Source organism: Pelophylax lessonae (genome assembly GCF_965119305.1).
Source record: "Pelophylax lessonae genome assembly, chromosome: 2".
NCBI classification, from domain to species: domain Eukaryota; kingdom Metazoa; phylum Chordata; class Amphibia; order Anura; family Ranidae; genus Pelophylax; species Pelophylax lessonae.
The window spans coordinates 548,662,377-548,676,905 of record NC_138769.1 but is presented as its reverse complement, the minus strand read 5'-3'; the positions used below and the strand labels follow the sequence as shown (position 1 = coordinate 548,676,905).

At 39.3% G+C, this 14,529-nt stretch overlaps 1 protein-coding gene across 1 annotated transcript in view; it reads left to right on the top strand.

Moving 5' to 3' along the window:
• The first annotated feature begins 1,258 nt into the window (after positions 1 to 1,258).
• Positions 1,259 to 14,529, top strand: part of LOC309548180 (uncharacterized protein) — a 161,282-nt gene continuing 148,011 nt past the window's right edge. The window contains exons 1-2 of the mRNA XM_082248136.1: positions 1,259 to 1,636; positions 2,006 to 2,770. Coding sequence (XP_082104262.1) covers positions 2,320 to 2,770 — 451 coding nt within the window. The 5' untranslated portion in view covers positions 1,259 to 1,636; positions 2,006 to 2,319. The remainder of the gene's footprint in view (positions 1,637 to 2,005; positions 2,771 to 14,529) is intronic.

The following is a 14,529-nucleotide window of genomic DNA, read 5'->3' as shown; positions in this document are numbered from 1 at the left end:
TGTTGGCATGGAGGCTTATTCTCTTCACCAAGGGCACATGTGACAGGGTTAACGATGCAGAAAGACAATTTCACCCCATAACAGGTATTGCAAGGATCCTAAAGGCAGGATCACCAAATTGTATTTTAATGAAACGGCAGGCTTATAAATGCTGAAGGCAATTTTGGAAATTACATAAACACGTTAAAGCTGATATGAGATTTTAGTGATTAGGTTTAGATCTACTTTATTGCCACTAACACTGCAGAAGATTATGTATGCAAGTCATGAGTGTCTTTAATTTTACAATTTTGGGAATTACATTTTTTTTTGTTTGCTAAAGTACTCTGTACGATTACAGCTGCCTTTTATGAAATACTGTTTTCACCTGTTTTTTGCAATTGATCTCCTCAGTCTTTTTTTAGACACTTTCTACATGCACTTGCTCCAGCGCCAGCTACACATTATTCCACTGGATCCGATTCCCACCATGATGGACCATGCTAGCTATTAATGTGTTTTGGCATGGGGGCTTATTCTCTTTACCAAGGGCCCATGTGACAGGGTTAACAATGCAGAAAGACAACTTTCCCACATAACAGGTATTGCCTGAACAAGGATCCTAAAGGCAGGATCACCAAGCGTTATTTTAATGAAACTGCAGGCTTATAAATACCGAAGAAGATTTTGGAAATTACATAAACACGTTAAAGCTCATATGAGATTTTAGTGATTAGGTTTAGATCTACTTTAATGCCACTAACACTGCAGAAGATTATGTATGCAAGTCATGAGTGTCTTTAATATTCAAAACCGCAGACAGAGTAATTTTAAACTAGTATGTAGCAGACATCCCTCCTTAGTATAAAAGTAGCTTATGTGGATTGCATTGATCAAAGTCATGTTACTACACTAAAAGTGAGCTGATTGTTGAAGACAGATAAAATAACTCATCTATCCACTGCCTGAGGGCAATACAAGATTGCTTACCCATTTCATTATGTTTGATATATGGATAAATATTTAAACAATAATAAGATAAATCAATGCAATGTATTGAAGTAACCCATGTACAGAGTATGTCATTACACTGCATGGGGCTATTTTTAGATGTTTTTTTCCAGCTACTTCACAAGCCATTCTTGCATTGTGCTGTGTAAATGATGAGCGGAGAGCACAGATTGAGAAAGGCTCGTAGTCCATTATTGCTAGTTTTCTGTATGCTGTTGCTACCTTGCAGTTTATGACATGACTTGTAGTGGGAGGTCTGATAGACTGAAGCAGGCACTCTGTAAGACATGACATTCCTGGTAAACTCACAGTGTAATCTCATTGCACACACAGACTGCTCTTTCTGTTTAAGAGAGCTGCTGCCAAGTGAGTTTTAATTAAAACCAAAACTGCATATTTATTTTTTCTAGGCTTTTGGATCCTCTGGAGCATTTCTCTACAATGTATAGTTGGAAAGCCAACAAGCAGAACAGATCAGTAAGGGGTAAACAAGCCCCCCATTGCAAGAACTGCTTTCAGTCTGAAAGGAACATGTGAAGCCCATAAATTGTGTTGGAAGAAGCACACAGAGAATATTCAGAGGATAGAAAAAACATAAAGAAACAGAGGCAATAGATTGACATGGAATTCTCATCCTACAACTACTGTAAGTAAGTTTTTATTGTATGCTCCTTGTTCTTTTCTGTTTTTTGGAGCAATACTATTTAGTATTTATATGTTATTTTGATATATTGTTCTCACTTAATGTATCTCATTACAGATTTTTAAACACTTAAAACAAAATCAATATGAAAATCACAATAGAGGTGTTCACACAGCTGTAAAGTGAGTTAAGAGCTGATGAAGAATATATTAACCTGCCAGGCTGTGATGACTTTTCTTATTGATCATGTGTCAGATATAGAATTTAAAATTAAGAAAATCATATTGAAATTGAAATGCTGTCACTGACGTAACATTTTTATTCTCTACTGATTTTTTACTGAAGGTTTTACTATGACTCCTGTTTTCTCAGATACTCTCGGAGGTGCAAGACCAAAACAAAGGAAGAAGGATTATAGTTTGGGATGACTGGGACAGGAGGAAAAGTTCATGGTTGCACCATATAACCTCAAATCAACTTTTAAAAAAATCTGGATTAAATTAAACTGCAATCTGATGACTGAGTTTAAAAGGAGTCGGAGAAAATTGTGTTAAATCCTCTGATCATGGGAGGGAACCTATGGATCTTATAGCACAGTTCCCTAAGGAAGATGGACAAGAGGGGTCATCAGTAAAACTCAGGACCAGCTATTATGAATCTCTTCTTTGTGGATTAAAATCAGACCAATGCTGGAGAAAAGATACCCCGTTCTGTTCTTTCAGATCATTTCTCCACAGAACTCGGGTTTAAGCATGGATATTCTTGACAAAGAGAAGTTTTTGAATGTCACCAAAAGCTCACTGTTCCAATTGAACCATGAAAGGAAATTTTATAACAGTGATCTTGGAACAGGAGGAGCTAATGTTTCTGACAATTTCAACTGGACCCAGGATTCGGAAAACTTGACACAGGTTTCCCCAGGAGGAAGTTCTTTTTCTTTAGAAAAAAACTGGCCAGCCCTGCTAACTGTCACAGTTATTGTGGTAACCATTGCTGGAAATATATTAGTGATCATGGCTGTCTCTCTGGAGAAGAAGCTTCAGAACGCCACTAATTATTTTCTCATGTCCCTTGCCATAGCTGATATGCTTATAGGCTTCCTTGTGATGCCCATCTCCATGTTAAACATACTCTATGGTAAGTAGTGGAACCCATTAAACCAATGACTACAGCAGGTTCCCAGCTCTAAACACATTAGCTCTAAATGCAATTTATTAGGAAGTTTAGGCAACAAATCCTTTAATTAGATTTAAAAATGCTTTCGTTTATAAGGAACTAAACAGGGAAGTAGATAGATACATTACATACTATTTGTATTCCAACCTATGCTTTTCAAATTCCAATTTTTATAGAAAGTGATTAGTGTTTTCATTGGCCAAAAAAAAAAAAAAAAAAAACAGAGAATGCATGCATAAATTATATATACCATGTGCCATGTCTAGTTATATGTAGAACCCAGATTAAACAGTACTAAATGTTCAGGAATTGTAGTTATAAATTGTTAAAATAAATAATATTATTTATTTGAAATTTTTGGATAATGCAGTGTAAACATCTTAGTATGAAGTTTGATTGACCATAAAAATGCACTACACATAACTGTGCAACAGTTTATGGCTTATTGTGTAATCCAGTTATTGTTTGAAATACAGTATACAATTAAAAGATGTATCTATCTATCTATCTATCTATCTATCTATCTATCTATCTATCTATCTATCTATCTATCTATCTATCTATCTATCTATCTATCTATCTATCTATCTATCTATCTATCTATCTATCTATATCTATATTTATGGGCACTTAGCCACTTAGTAGGCAGCTGTAAATTCACAAATGCAACATTGCTAGGTTGTTTAGTAGTACCAGAGTGCCCCTTACTGGTGAATATTTATCTACTGCTACTATAAGAGTAAGAAGGAAACTTCAGTGTAGCTAACAATGATCTTGATGATTATGAAATCCAAAGAAAGAATTTAAATTATTTTCTATCGGAATCTAAAATAGAAGAACCTTTCACCTTAATGAAACCTTCTCAAAACTGGAAAAGAGTACATGTTGTTTTGTTTTTTGAGGATTAGCAATATTGGCCATCGGTTATTATAGATCAGTAAGGTATTTTTCTGTTTATCTGGTCTAACCCTTTCGTCACATCTGTTTTAGTCTCCCCCTTTGCCATAAAGATTACCTTTGCTCCATTTATTATTGAGTTCATATTACAAATGCATTGATAATATCACGCTATTCTTCCTTAAAGGACCAATAAACCTCAGATTGTTTATACACCAGAACATCTAGATGTTCTGTCTGTCAAGTTGCTGAGCCAAAACAATCTGACCATTGATTTACACCCCCCACCAATCCCCCAAGTCAAAACTTTTGATCACGGGAAGGCAACAGAAACTCCCAAATCATAACTATAAACATAATATAAATTATAATATAAAATGCAATCAGTATTGTACAACTGCATCTATAATATTAATCTCCTGTTGTAATGCCTTTTTATTTGAAAATCTTAAATAGGATATTAATTGGCAAGGAGGATTATTTTTTCTCCAGCACATGCAGCTGTTATGAGTAGATTAGGTGTAAAGTGGCAAGATTAACTGTGATAATGATACAATGAATGATTCACTGAAATTGGAAGACGACACCTGCTTAAGACACCTTTATTTTAATAAATAAATATACTGTAGAGTGAAGGCATTAACCATCTGTTCGACTGACTATGCTGGCAATAATTTAATAAAATGTACAGTACATGTGTGATTAATTTGGACTATGATTGTGCTGTTCTAAGCAGGGTTTGCCCCTTGGTGTGCCCTATACAAACATTGCAGCATCCAGAACAAAAATCTAGATTTCGATATCTACTAAAGTTTAATGCCATCCAAGTGGAACATATGTTTGCATTACACACTTAAGGGAAATGTATTAAAAACACATACTTTCCTTATGCCTAATTGGGCACGTTTGTTTGCAGGAGCCAATTTTCCATTAGTAACTCCACTTCCATGATGACTTTAACATTTTAGGAAATTGTCAGAAAGATTAAAATAAAGTTGATTGGTGAAACTCACGTTTGGCTTCAGCACACACTTTTATGATACTATTAACACTGATTTTATGATAAATAAAGTTAGGTATTTATTTTTCAAGGAAAATTTATTGACAAACAATTTGCATTGCTACGATGTCCATATATTGTAGAGAATTACTATATGGTAGTATTTGTACTAAAAATATAAATACAACATTTTATGCTATTGGTATTAAAAAGTAAGCACAGTCAGTAAAAAAAATAAATAAGCACAAATAAATATCAGGTTTCTTAGGCATTCCTTATGCTGGCCATACACTATACAAAAAAAGAATATAAAAATCTGTCATTTGGGCAGTTCATTCATTTTTTCGGCCAGTTAATGGGCACAAATCGGTAATCGGTTGTGGCGTTTTTGAGCCAAAAAAACAAAGGACAAGTTTGGAAAATGACTGCCGAACGAACAATAAATTGAAAGGTTAATGTGTTTCTCGTCCGATCTGTTTGCACTAGGCATATGTGACAAAAGGAACAAAAAACGGTTTCATTTATGTCCTTCTAATGGGTTATCAATCAACATTTGGTCATTACATGATGACAAAATCGTGTGCTCTTATGGCCTGGTTGATTAATCAAAAATGAGTTTGAACAATTTTTCATGTAGTGTATGGCCAACATTAGTGTCCTTAGTTCTTTGGAGTTTTCTTGAAGTGTAACTTCAATCAAGATATTTTGCTTTGTGGAGAAGATTAGAACTTTTGGCAGGTCTTTATTGCTGTCTGTGTCCTCACTAAGAGAGGATATCCCCTGCTTCCTCCTCCTGGGACAGTGGTCACCAAGAAAGGAATCAGGAACACTAAGGCCCCTTTCACACTAACGATCCGATCAGATCCACCTGTCAGTTTTTTAGACGGACCTGATCGGATCCTCCATGCATCCCTATGGGGCAGCGGATGTCAGCGGTGACATGTCCACTGACACCCGCTGCCATCCGCATCCGATCCTGTCCGTGAAATCCGGACGGATGGAAACCCTATCTTCCATCCGTCCATGGGATCGGATCAGATGGGATCGGATGAGAGTGGACAGGCGGTCCGTTCTCATCCGATTCCCTCATAGAGAGCAGCGGGGATCTGACACCTCCCTCTCCGCACACAGAGCGGAGAGGGAGCTGTCACCTGCCTGCTCAGCGGGGATCGGCGGATCGATCCCCCGCTGAGCAGCACGGAGTCTGCCAATGGAGGCGGACCGTGTGAAAGAGCCCATACTGTAGAAATCCTTTATAGCAGAATGGATTATAACCTGACGTTTTTAATGCTGTATCTGTGCCTTTTGGGGAAATTTCCGTCACAGAGGCAGTTGTCACACAGAGAGAAAGTAAGTGAAATCTTCCCAATTAGAAAGAAGTTCAAACTGTTATATCCATTGCTAAAAGAAAAAAGTTTTACCTGTTATACTTTAAACATTTTTCTAACTTTTCTCTAACTTTAGTGTTCACAGTTAGGAAAACCTTAAGGGAATGTGGTCATATCATTTGTGATGTAACCTGTAAGAGGTCTTACTTTACGTGCCCATATCCAGTATTAGGTTTTTAGTTACTATGGAAAATATAAGAAAGTGAACAATGATACTTCTACCGTTTAGTTTTTTATGAACTTCCAATCAAGATAAAAAAAAAAAAAAACAACATTTAATTTCAGATACTTGTTATATCTCACTAGTTACTGTTTAGCTATAGCTTTATTGTTACTGCAAATTTAAGAGGGATAGCAAATGTCTAACTTGTTTGTTGCTAAAAAGAACAGCAATTATCAGTTGTACTAATATTTTTGTGCTTGATTTAGTAAATTCGTTGATTTAATCATGTTAATATTCTTGTCAGGAAAAATATGTAGGAAACAGAAAACAGCGTTTAAAGAGATACATATTGGGGCATGCTTATAAACACTTGTTTTCTCACTTCTTTCCTATGTAGGAAAATAATATGTTAGACAATTATTGTTTCAGCATATGTAAATTAAAAAATGTGTAGGTTTCCTGTTTCAGTTTATGAATGTCTTTAATAATTTTTTAGTGCCTAATGTTTTGATTTTATAGCACTATACTTGTCTCTGTGCTCATATATACTATTAGCTTGAAAAGACAGGCCTCAGTTCAAAAACATAGCACTAGAAAATATACAGTAGAATGCAATAACACAACCTACATCTACAGTAGTGGACTGACCCAACTTAGCTGCTGCTTCTACTCTAAGAACAGATGGTGGTGCTGAAATCAGATGTACAGTATCTCACAAAAGTGAGTACACCCCTTACATTTTTGTAAATATTTTATTATATCTTTTCATGTGACAACACTGAAGAAATGACACTTTGCTACAAAGTAGTGAGTGTACAGCTTGTATACCAATGTACATTTGCTGTCCCCTCAAAATAACTCAACACACAGCCATTAATGTCTAAACCACTGGCAACAAAAGTGAGTACACCTCTAAGTGAACATGTCCAAATTGGGCCCAAATTATCACTAATTCGTCTAGCCACCATTGTTTTCCAGCACTGCCTTAACCCTCTTGGGCATGGAGTTCACCAGAGCTTCACAGGTTGCCACAGGAGTCCTCTTCCACTCCTCCATTATGACATTACGTATCTGGTGGATGTTAGAGACCTTGCGCTCCTCCACCTTTCGTTTGAGGATGCCCCACAGATGGTCAATAGGGTTTAGGTCTGGAGACATGCTTGGGCAGTCCATCACCTTTACCCTCAGCTTCTTTAGCAAGGCTGTATTGGAGGTGTGTTTGGGGTAGTTATTATGTTGGAATACTGCCATGCAGCCAGTCTCTGAATGGAGAAGATCATGCTCTGCTTCAGGATGTCACAGTAAATGTTGGCAATCATGGTTCCCTCAATGAACTGTCGCTCCCCAGTGCCGGCAGCACTCATGCAGCAACAGACCATGATGCTCCCACCACCATGCTTGACTGTAGGCAAGACATACTTGTCTTTGTACTCCTCACCTGGTTTCCATTACACACACTTGACACCATCTGAACCAAATACGTTTATCTTGATCTCATCAGACCACAGGACATGGTTCCAGTAATCCATGTCCTTAGTCTGCTTGTCTTCAGAAAACTGTTTGCGGGATTTTTTGTGCATCATCTTAGAAGAGGCTTCCATCTGTGATGACAGCTATGCAGACCAATTTGAGGCAGTGTGCAGCATATGGTCTAAGCACTGACAGGCTGGCCCCCCACCCCTTAAATCTCTGCAGCAATGCTGGCAGCACTCATACATCTATTTCCCAAAGACAACCTCTGGATATGACACTGAACATGTGCACTCATCTTCTTTGGTCGACCATGGCGAGGCCTGTTCTGAGTGGAAACTGTCCTGTTAAACCACTGTATGGTCTTGGCCACCGTGCTGCAGCTCAGTTTCAGGGTCTTGGCAATCTTCTTATAGCCTAGGCCATCTTTATGTAGAGCAGCAATTCTTTTTTTCAGCTCCACAGAGAGTTCTTTGCCATCAGGGGCCATGTTGAACTTCCAGTGACCAGTATGAGACAGTGAGAGCGATAACACCAAATTTAACACACCTGCTCCCCATTCACACCTGAGACCTTGTAACACTAATGAGTCACATGGCACCGGGGAGGGAAAAAGGGGAATTGGGCCCAATTTGGGCATTTTCACTTAGGAGTGTATTCACTTTAGTTGCCAGCGGTTTAGACATTAATGGCTGTGTGTTGAGGGGACAGCAAATTTACACTGTTATAAGCTGTACACTCACTACTTTACATGGTAGCAAAGTGTCATTTCTTCAGTGATGTCACATAAAAAGATATATTGAAATATTTACAAAAATGTGGGGGGTGTACTCACTTTTGTGAGATACTGTATGTCTTTAAAGGCCATCGATACAATTTTTATTTTGAAATAATCTCTTGACAGTGCTTTTATGTGTGGATAGTTTTTAATTTTTCCTATAAGGAAATTACATCGTATTCTCATTTGCTTATTATCATGGTGGCATGTACCTGTATGAGGAGCTAGAGATGACGGGGGTTGCCTATTGCACAATTCCCATCTGAGCAAACCTAAAAGCTAAGACAGGGGTTTGCAAGGCTAATTGAAGTGTACATGTGCCTAAGTGCAGGAAGTAGTCACTGAAATTTGCGCTAATATCAGATGTGACATGCAGATTTGATAACAGACAAGTAGCGAAGCACCAAATCCTTAGCAGAATCAAGGCTGAGAACAAGTAGTGGTCAGCAACATGCAGGAAGCAAGGGTAAAAGTTGGCAAACAGAATTTTGATCAGAAGTCTAAGCTGAAGTTGATAATGGAGGTAATCAGTAACCATTGGCAGATCTAGGAAATCCAGGAGCAGGTCAATCAGAGCAGAATCAGTAACACAGGTCAGACACAAGATTTAAAGGGTAACTCCACCTTCATGGGGAAAAAAATAGCAAATAAAGAAAAAATAATATAGGGTAAACAATTGCGACACAAGTCAATTTGTGATTGAATGCAAATAAATATTACCTTTCCTTTTTAATCTGCAGTTCTGTAATTTTCTGAAAAGGTAATGCAATATGGCTACCTGGAGGTGTGTGTACAGAGCGCCCCCCAGAAACATCATTTCCTGCTTGTGGCTAACTGATTTTCCCAGAAGTCTACACTAAGATACAAGTCAGATTTCAGGCATCCCCTGCAATAGAAATTTCATTTTTGGGAAATACTTCCAATAGGAAATCAAGTCTAAAGGGATGCAGGCCCAGCAGTTTTCCTCATTAGAGCTTTGCAGGTGCAACAGCTGGTTGACAATTAACCTCTAGGTGGCGAGCACATGCAAATATGCGGCCTCCCAGCAGCCAGGCCCTGGCGCCCAGTGGCTTTATATTTGCGTGCATTAGCGCCGACAGAGCTGTGCCAAGAGCGCGTGCCCTGTGCACTCCCAGCACAGTGACCGGTGGCTCATGAAAAGCTCACCATCGCTCCTTGCAATCAGGAGTTTTCCATACATGTGACCACCATGACAGCCAATCACAGCGGTCACATAGTCACAAGCCCTGACCTGCCTCCAAACCTCTTACAGGGCTGGTGGAAGCTGGTGCCAAAGGGTTAAGAAACCACTGCCATTAGACTCACTTTCCCACATGGACACCGACAAACACACAAGGATCTGAAACAAAGTTTGTTAAAATCATTGTAATGCACATAGATCACCCAGCGGGGAATGTTTGTTTCTCAACAAAAGTGGAGTTGATGCTTTAGGATCACAGACCATAGGAATATTGCTGAAAGACCATTCAACAATGAGCTAACAGATGACTCAGGTCTACATTGCTCACATTGCTCACTTTGTGCCAATGACCAAAGTGGATGTGAATGCATGGTCACACATATACTGTAATGGTGCGTGTGCACATTTGCCTGTAAAGCTCCAAGCAAACAGCCTGACGCACAGCCCATATACAGTGCCTGGCCAAAAAATAAGTTGCCACCTGGAATTAACTAAGCATCTAACTAAACTAAGCATGCAGTAACTATCCTATTGGATAGTTTCTGCATGTGCCCAAAGAATGAGGTCAGCTGACTACCTGAATATACTGAATGACCAGGTTATTCCATCAATGGATTTTTTCTTCCCTTCCCGGGTATATTCCAAGATGACATACCATGATTTATGGGCCTCAAATTGTGAAAGAGTGGTTTAGGGAGCATGAGACATCATTTTCATACATAGACTGGCCACCACAGAGTCCAGAACTTAATCCCATTGAGAATCTTTGGGATGTGCTGGACAAGGCTTTGCACAGTGGTCTGACTCTCCCATCATTAATACAAGATCTTGGTGAAAAATGAATGCAACACTAGAAGTATATATATTTATATATTTATATATATATATATATATATATACAGTGGGTACGAAAAGTATTCAGACCCCCTTAAATTTTTCACTCTTTGTTATATTGCAGCCATTTGCTAAAATCATTTAAGTTCATTCTTCTACCTCATGAATGTACACATAAGCACCCCATACTGACAGAAAAACACAGAATTGTTGACATTGTTGCAGATTTATTAAAAAAGAAAAACTGAAATATCACATGGTCCTAAGTATTCAGACCCTTTGCTCAGTATTTAGTAGAAGCCCCCTTTTGATCTAATACAGCCAGGAGTCTTTTTGGGAAAGATGCAACAAGTCTTTCACACCTGGATTTGGGGATCCTCTGCCATTCCTCCTTGCAGATCCTCTCCAGTTCTGTCAGGTTGGATGGTAAACGTTGGTGGACAGCCATTTTTAGGTCTCTCCAGAGATGCTCAATTGGGTTTAAGTCAGGGCTCTGGCTGGGCCATTCAAGAACAGTCACGGAGTTGTTGTGAAGCCACTCCTTCGTTATTTCAGCTGTGTGCTTAGGGTCATTGTCTTGTTGGAAGGTAAACCTTCGGCCCAGTCTGAGGTCCAGAGCACTCTGGAGAAGGTTTTTGTCCAGGATATCCCTGTACTTGGCCGCATTCATCTTTCCCTCGATTGCAACCAGTCGTCCTGTCCCTGCAGCTGAAAAACACCCCCACAGCATGATGCTGCCACCACCATGCTTCACTGTTGGGACTGTATTGGACAGGTGATGAGCAGTGCCTGGTTTTCTCCACACATACCGCTTAGAATTAAGGCCAAAAAGTTCTATTTTGGTCTCATCAGACCAGAGAATCTTATTTCTCACCATCTTGGAGTCCTTCAGGTGTTTTTTAGCAAACTCCATGCGGGCTTTCATGTGTCTTACACTGAGGAGAGGCTTCCGTCGGGCCACTCTGCCATAAAGCCCCGACTGGTGGAGGGCTGCAGTGATGGTTGACTTTCTACAACTTTCTCCCATCTCCTGACTCCATCTCTGGAGCTCACCCACAGTGATCTTTGGGTTCTCCTTTACCTCTCTCACCAAGGCTCTTCTCCCCCGATAGCTCAGTTTGGCCGGACGGCCAGCTCTAGGAAGGGTTCTGGTCGTCCCAAACGTCTTCCATTTGAGGATTATGGAGGCCACTGTGCTCTTAGGAACCTTAAGTGCAGCAGAAATCTTTTTGTAACCTTGGCCAGATCTGTGCCTTGCCACAATTCTGTCTCTGAGCTCTTCAGGCAGTTCCTTTGACCTCATGATTCTCATTTGCTCTGACATGCATTGTGATCTGGAAGGTCTTATATAGACAGGTGTGTGGCTTTCCTAATCAAGTCCAATCAGTATAATCAAACACAGCTGGACTCAAATGAAGGTGTAGAACCATCTCAAGGATGATCAGAAGAAATGGAAAGCACCTGAGTTAAATATATGAGTGTCACAGCAAAGGGGCTGAATACTTAGTGATATTTCAGTTTTTCTTTTTTAATAAATCTGCAACAATGTCAACAATTCTGTGTTTTTCCGTCAATATGGGGAGCTGTGTGTACATTCATGAGGAAGAAGAATGAACTTAAATGATTTTAGCAAATGGCTGCAATATAACAAAGAGTGAAAAATTTAAGGGGGTCTGAATACTTTCCGTACTCACTGTATATATATATATATATATATATATATATATACACACTATATTGTCAAAGGTTTTGGGACACCTGCCTTTACACGCACATGAACTTTAATGGCATCCCAGTCTTAGTCCGTAGAGTTCAGCATTATGTTGGCCCACCGTTTGCAGCTGTAACATATATTAGGTTGAGGTCAGGACTCTGTACAAGCCAGTCAGGTTGCTGCACCCTGAACTCGCTCATCCATGTCTTTATGGACCTTGTTTTGTGCACCGGTCCAAATCATTTGGTGGAGGGGGGATTATGCTGTGGGGTTGTTTTTCAGGGGTTGGGCTTGGCATCTTAGTTCCAGTGAAGGGAACTCTTAAGGCGTCAGCATACCAAGACATTTTGGACAATTTCATGCTCCCAACTTTGTGAGAACAGTTTGGGGATGGTCCCTTCCTGTTCCAACATGACTGCACACCAGTGCACAAAGCAAGGTCCATAAAGACATGGATGAACAAGTTTGGAGTGGAGGAAGTTGACAGTCCTGACCTCAATCTGATAGAAAACCTTTGGGATGAATAAGAGCGGAGCCAGGCCAGGCCTTCTCGTCCAATATCAGTGCCTGACAAATGCGCTTCTGGAAGAATTCCCACAGACACACTCCTAAACATTTTGGACACCCTTCCTAGAAGAGTTGAGGCTGTTAAAGCTGCAAAGGGTGGGCCAACTCAATATTGAACCCTACGGACTAAGACTGGGATGCCATTAAAGTTCATGTGCGTATAAAGGCAGGTGTCCCAATACTTTTGACAATATAGTGTATGTTTTACCCGTAAAAGGATTGTGAATTTGTCCAGACAGTCCTCCTGGACTTCACAGTCAGGTTAGTCTGGTCTCTTTTTTCTACTGCAGTTACATAATTTTGCTTAAACATCTCCCTTCTCCCAGCATGTGACTGGACAGGAAAGAAGCAGCAGAAGACCAATTTGATCTTCTAGCATGGAAGGCCGCAAAACCAGATTGTCTGAGAGTGCTTACTCTTTCCTCTAGTCTGAATGCTGATGTATGGGGGATTGCAAGGAGGCAATATAAAGACAGATCCAAGTACTTACATTATTTGCATTTAAAATACTGCACATGTATTGCTTCCAATAAACACATGACTACATCGAAATTCATATTGCTAATAGATCATTATGCTATATGATTGTATGCATCCCAAAAATGTAGCCTTTTTATATTTTAAGGTTTTTATTGTTAGGTTTAAAAGATGCTTTGCAATACAACACAATACAAATACAACAGCTCCAGACAACCATGTGGAGCAAAAAAAATAGAAAACAGGCAAACAACCAAACATACTACACATTCACACTTCAGGATTCTCCCTCCCATCATGACTGAACTAGGCTGAATAGCCTACATGTTCTCAAAGCAGTGCTGTACACTCAGAGCGCTTACATAAATACTTAGTTGATATTGCCTGCCAAAGTTGCTAAATCTTTGTAAATTTTGCAGGACATGCCCTGGCAATAAAAAATAATCTTAAATCTAGGTAAAGCACCAATAAGCTACTTAAAACAACTTGTGGTTAGAAGGGTGAATATCCTTCCAATTGAATATAATTGGCTTGTAAGCATAAAAGCAAACCAATCAAAACAATATCCTAGCAAAAGAGCGGTAAGTAAAGGCACTGATTGTGCAAAGAAGCATCACATCAGGGTTGATTTACTAAAGCTGGATAAACACTATACAACTTTTGTTGTTGGATTTCCTTAACTATGTTTTTGTAAATCTAAAGGAAAAAATCTAAAGACAATTGTATAGTGTGTATCCAGCATAAAACTGGAGAGTGCAAAATCTGGTGCAGCTCTGCATAGAAACCAATCAGCTTCCAGGTTTGATTGTGAAAGATTGGCTACCATGTACAGCTGCACCAGATTTTGCACTCTTGAGTTTTAGTAAAACAACCCCATCATGTGCAAAAGGAGCAGTGAAGCCAAAGCTTCATGTAAGGAACTAACAAACAGACTTTTAGTAGGTCTGGATCTGTAGACAGAACCAGAGCATATGAAATAGCTTATCAGCAGGTGTGTGGCATCTGGGGCACAAATTATTAGTACTTAGTCCAATCTTTATAAACCGAGCTGGTGTTTATTATAATACATGTAAACTGCATTAATCTGTCCACGGTGCTTATGTCAGCAAACTTTTTTTGTTGTAATTTGTCCCATGCATCATCTGTGAGAAATGGTGTGTATTCAGAGCACATGTGCTGAGCTTTGGTGAAGGGTTGAGAGATGTCAGTTTGGAGCAGAGAATACAGGTTC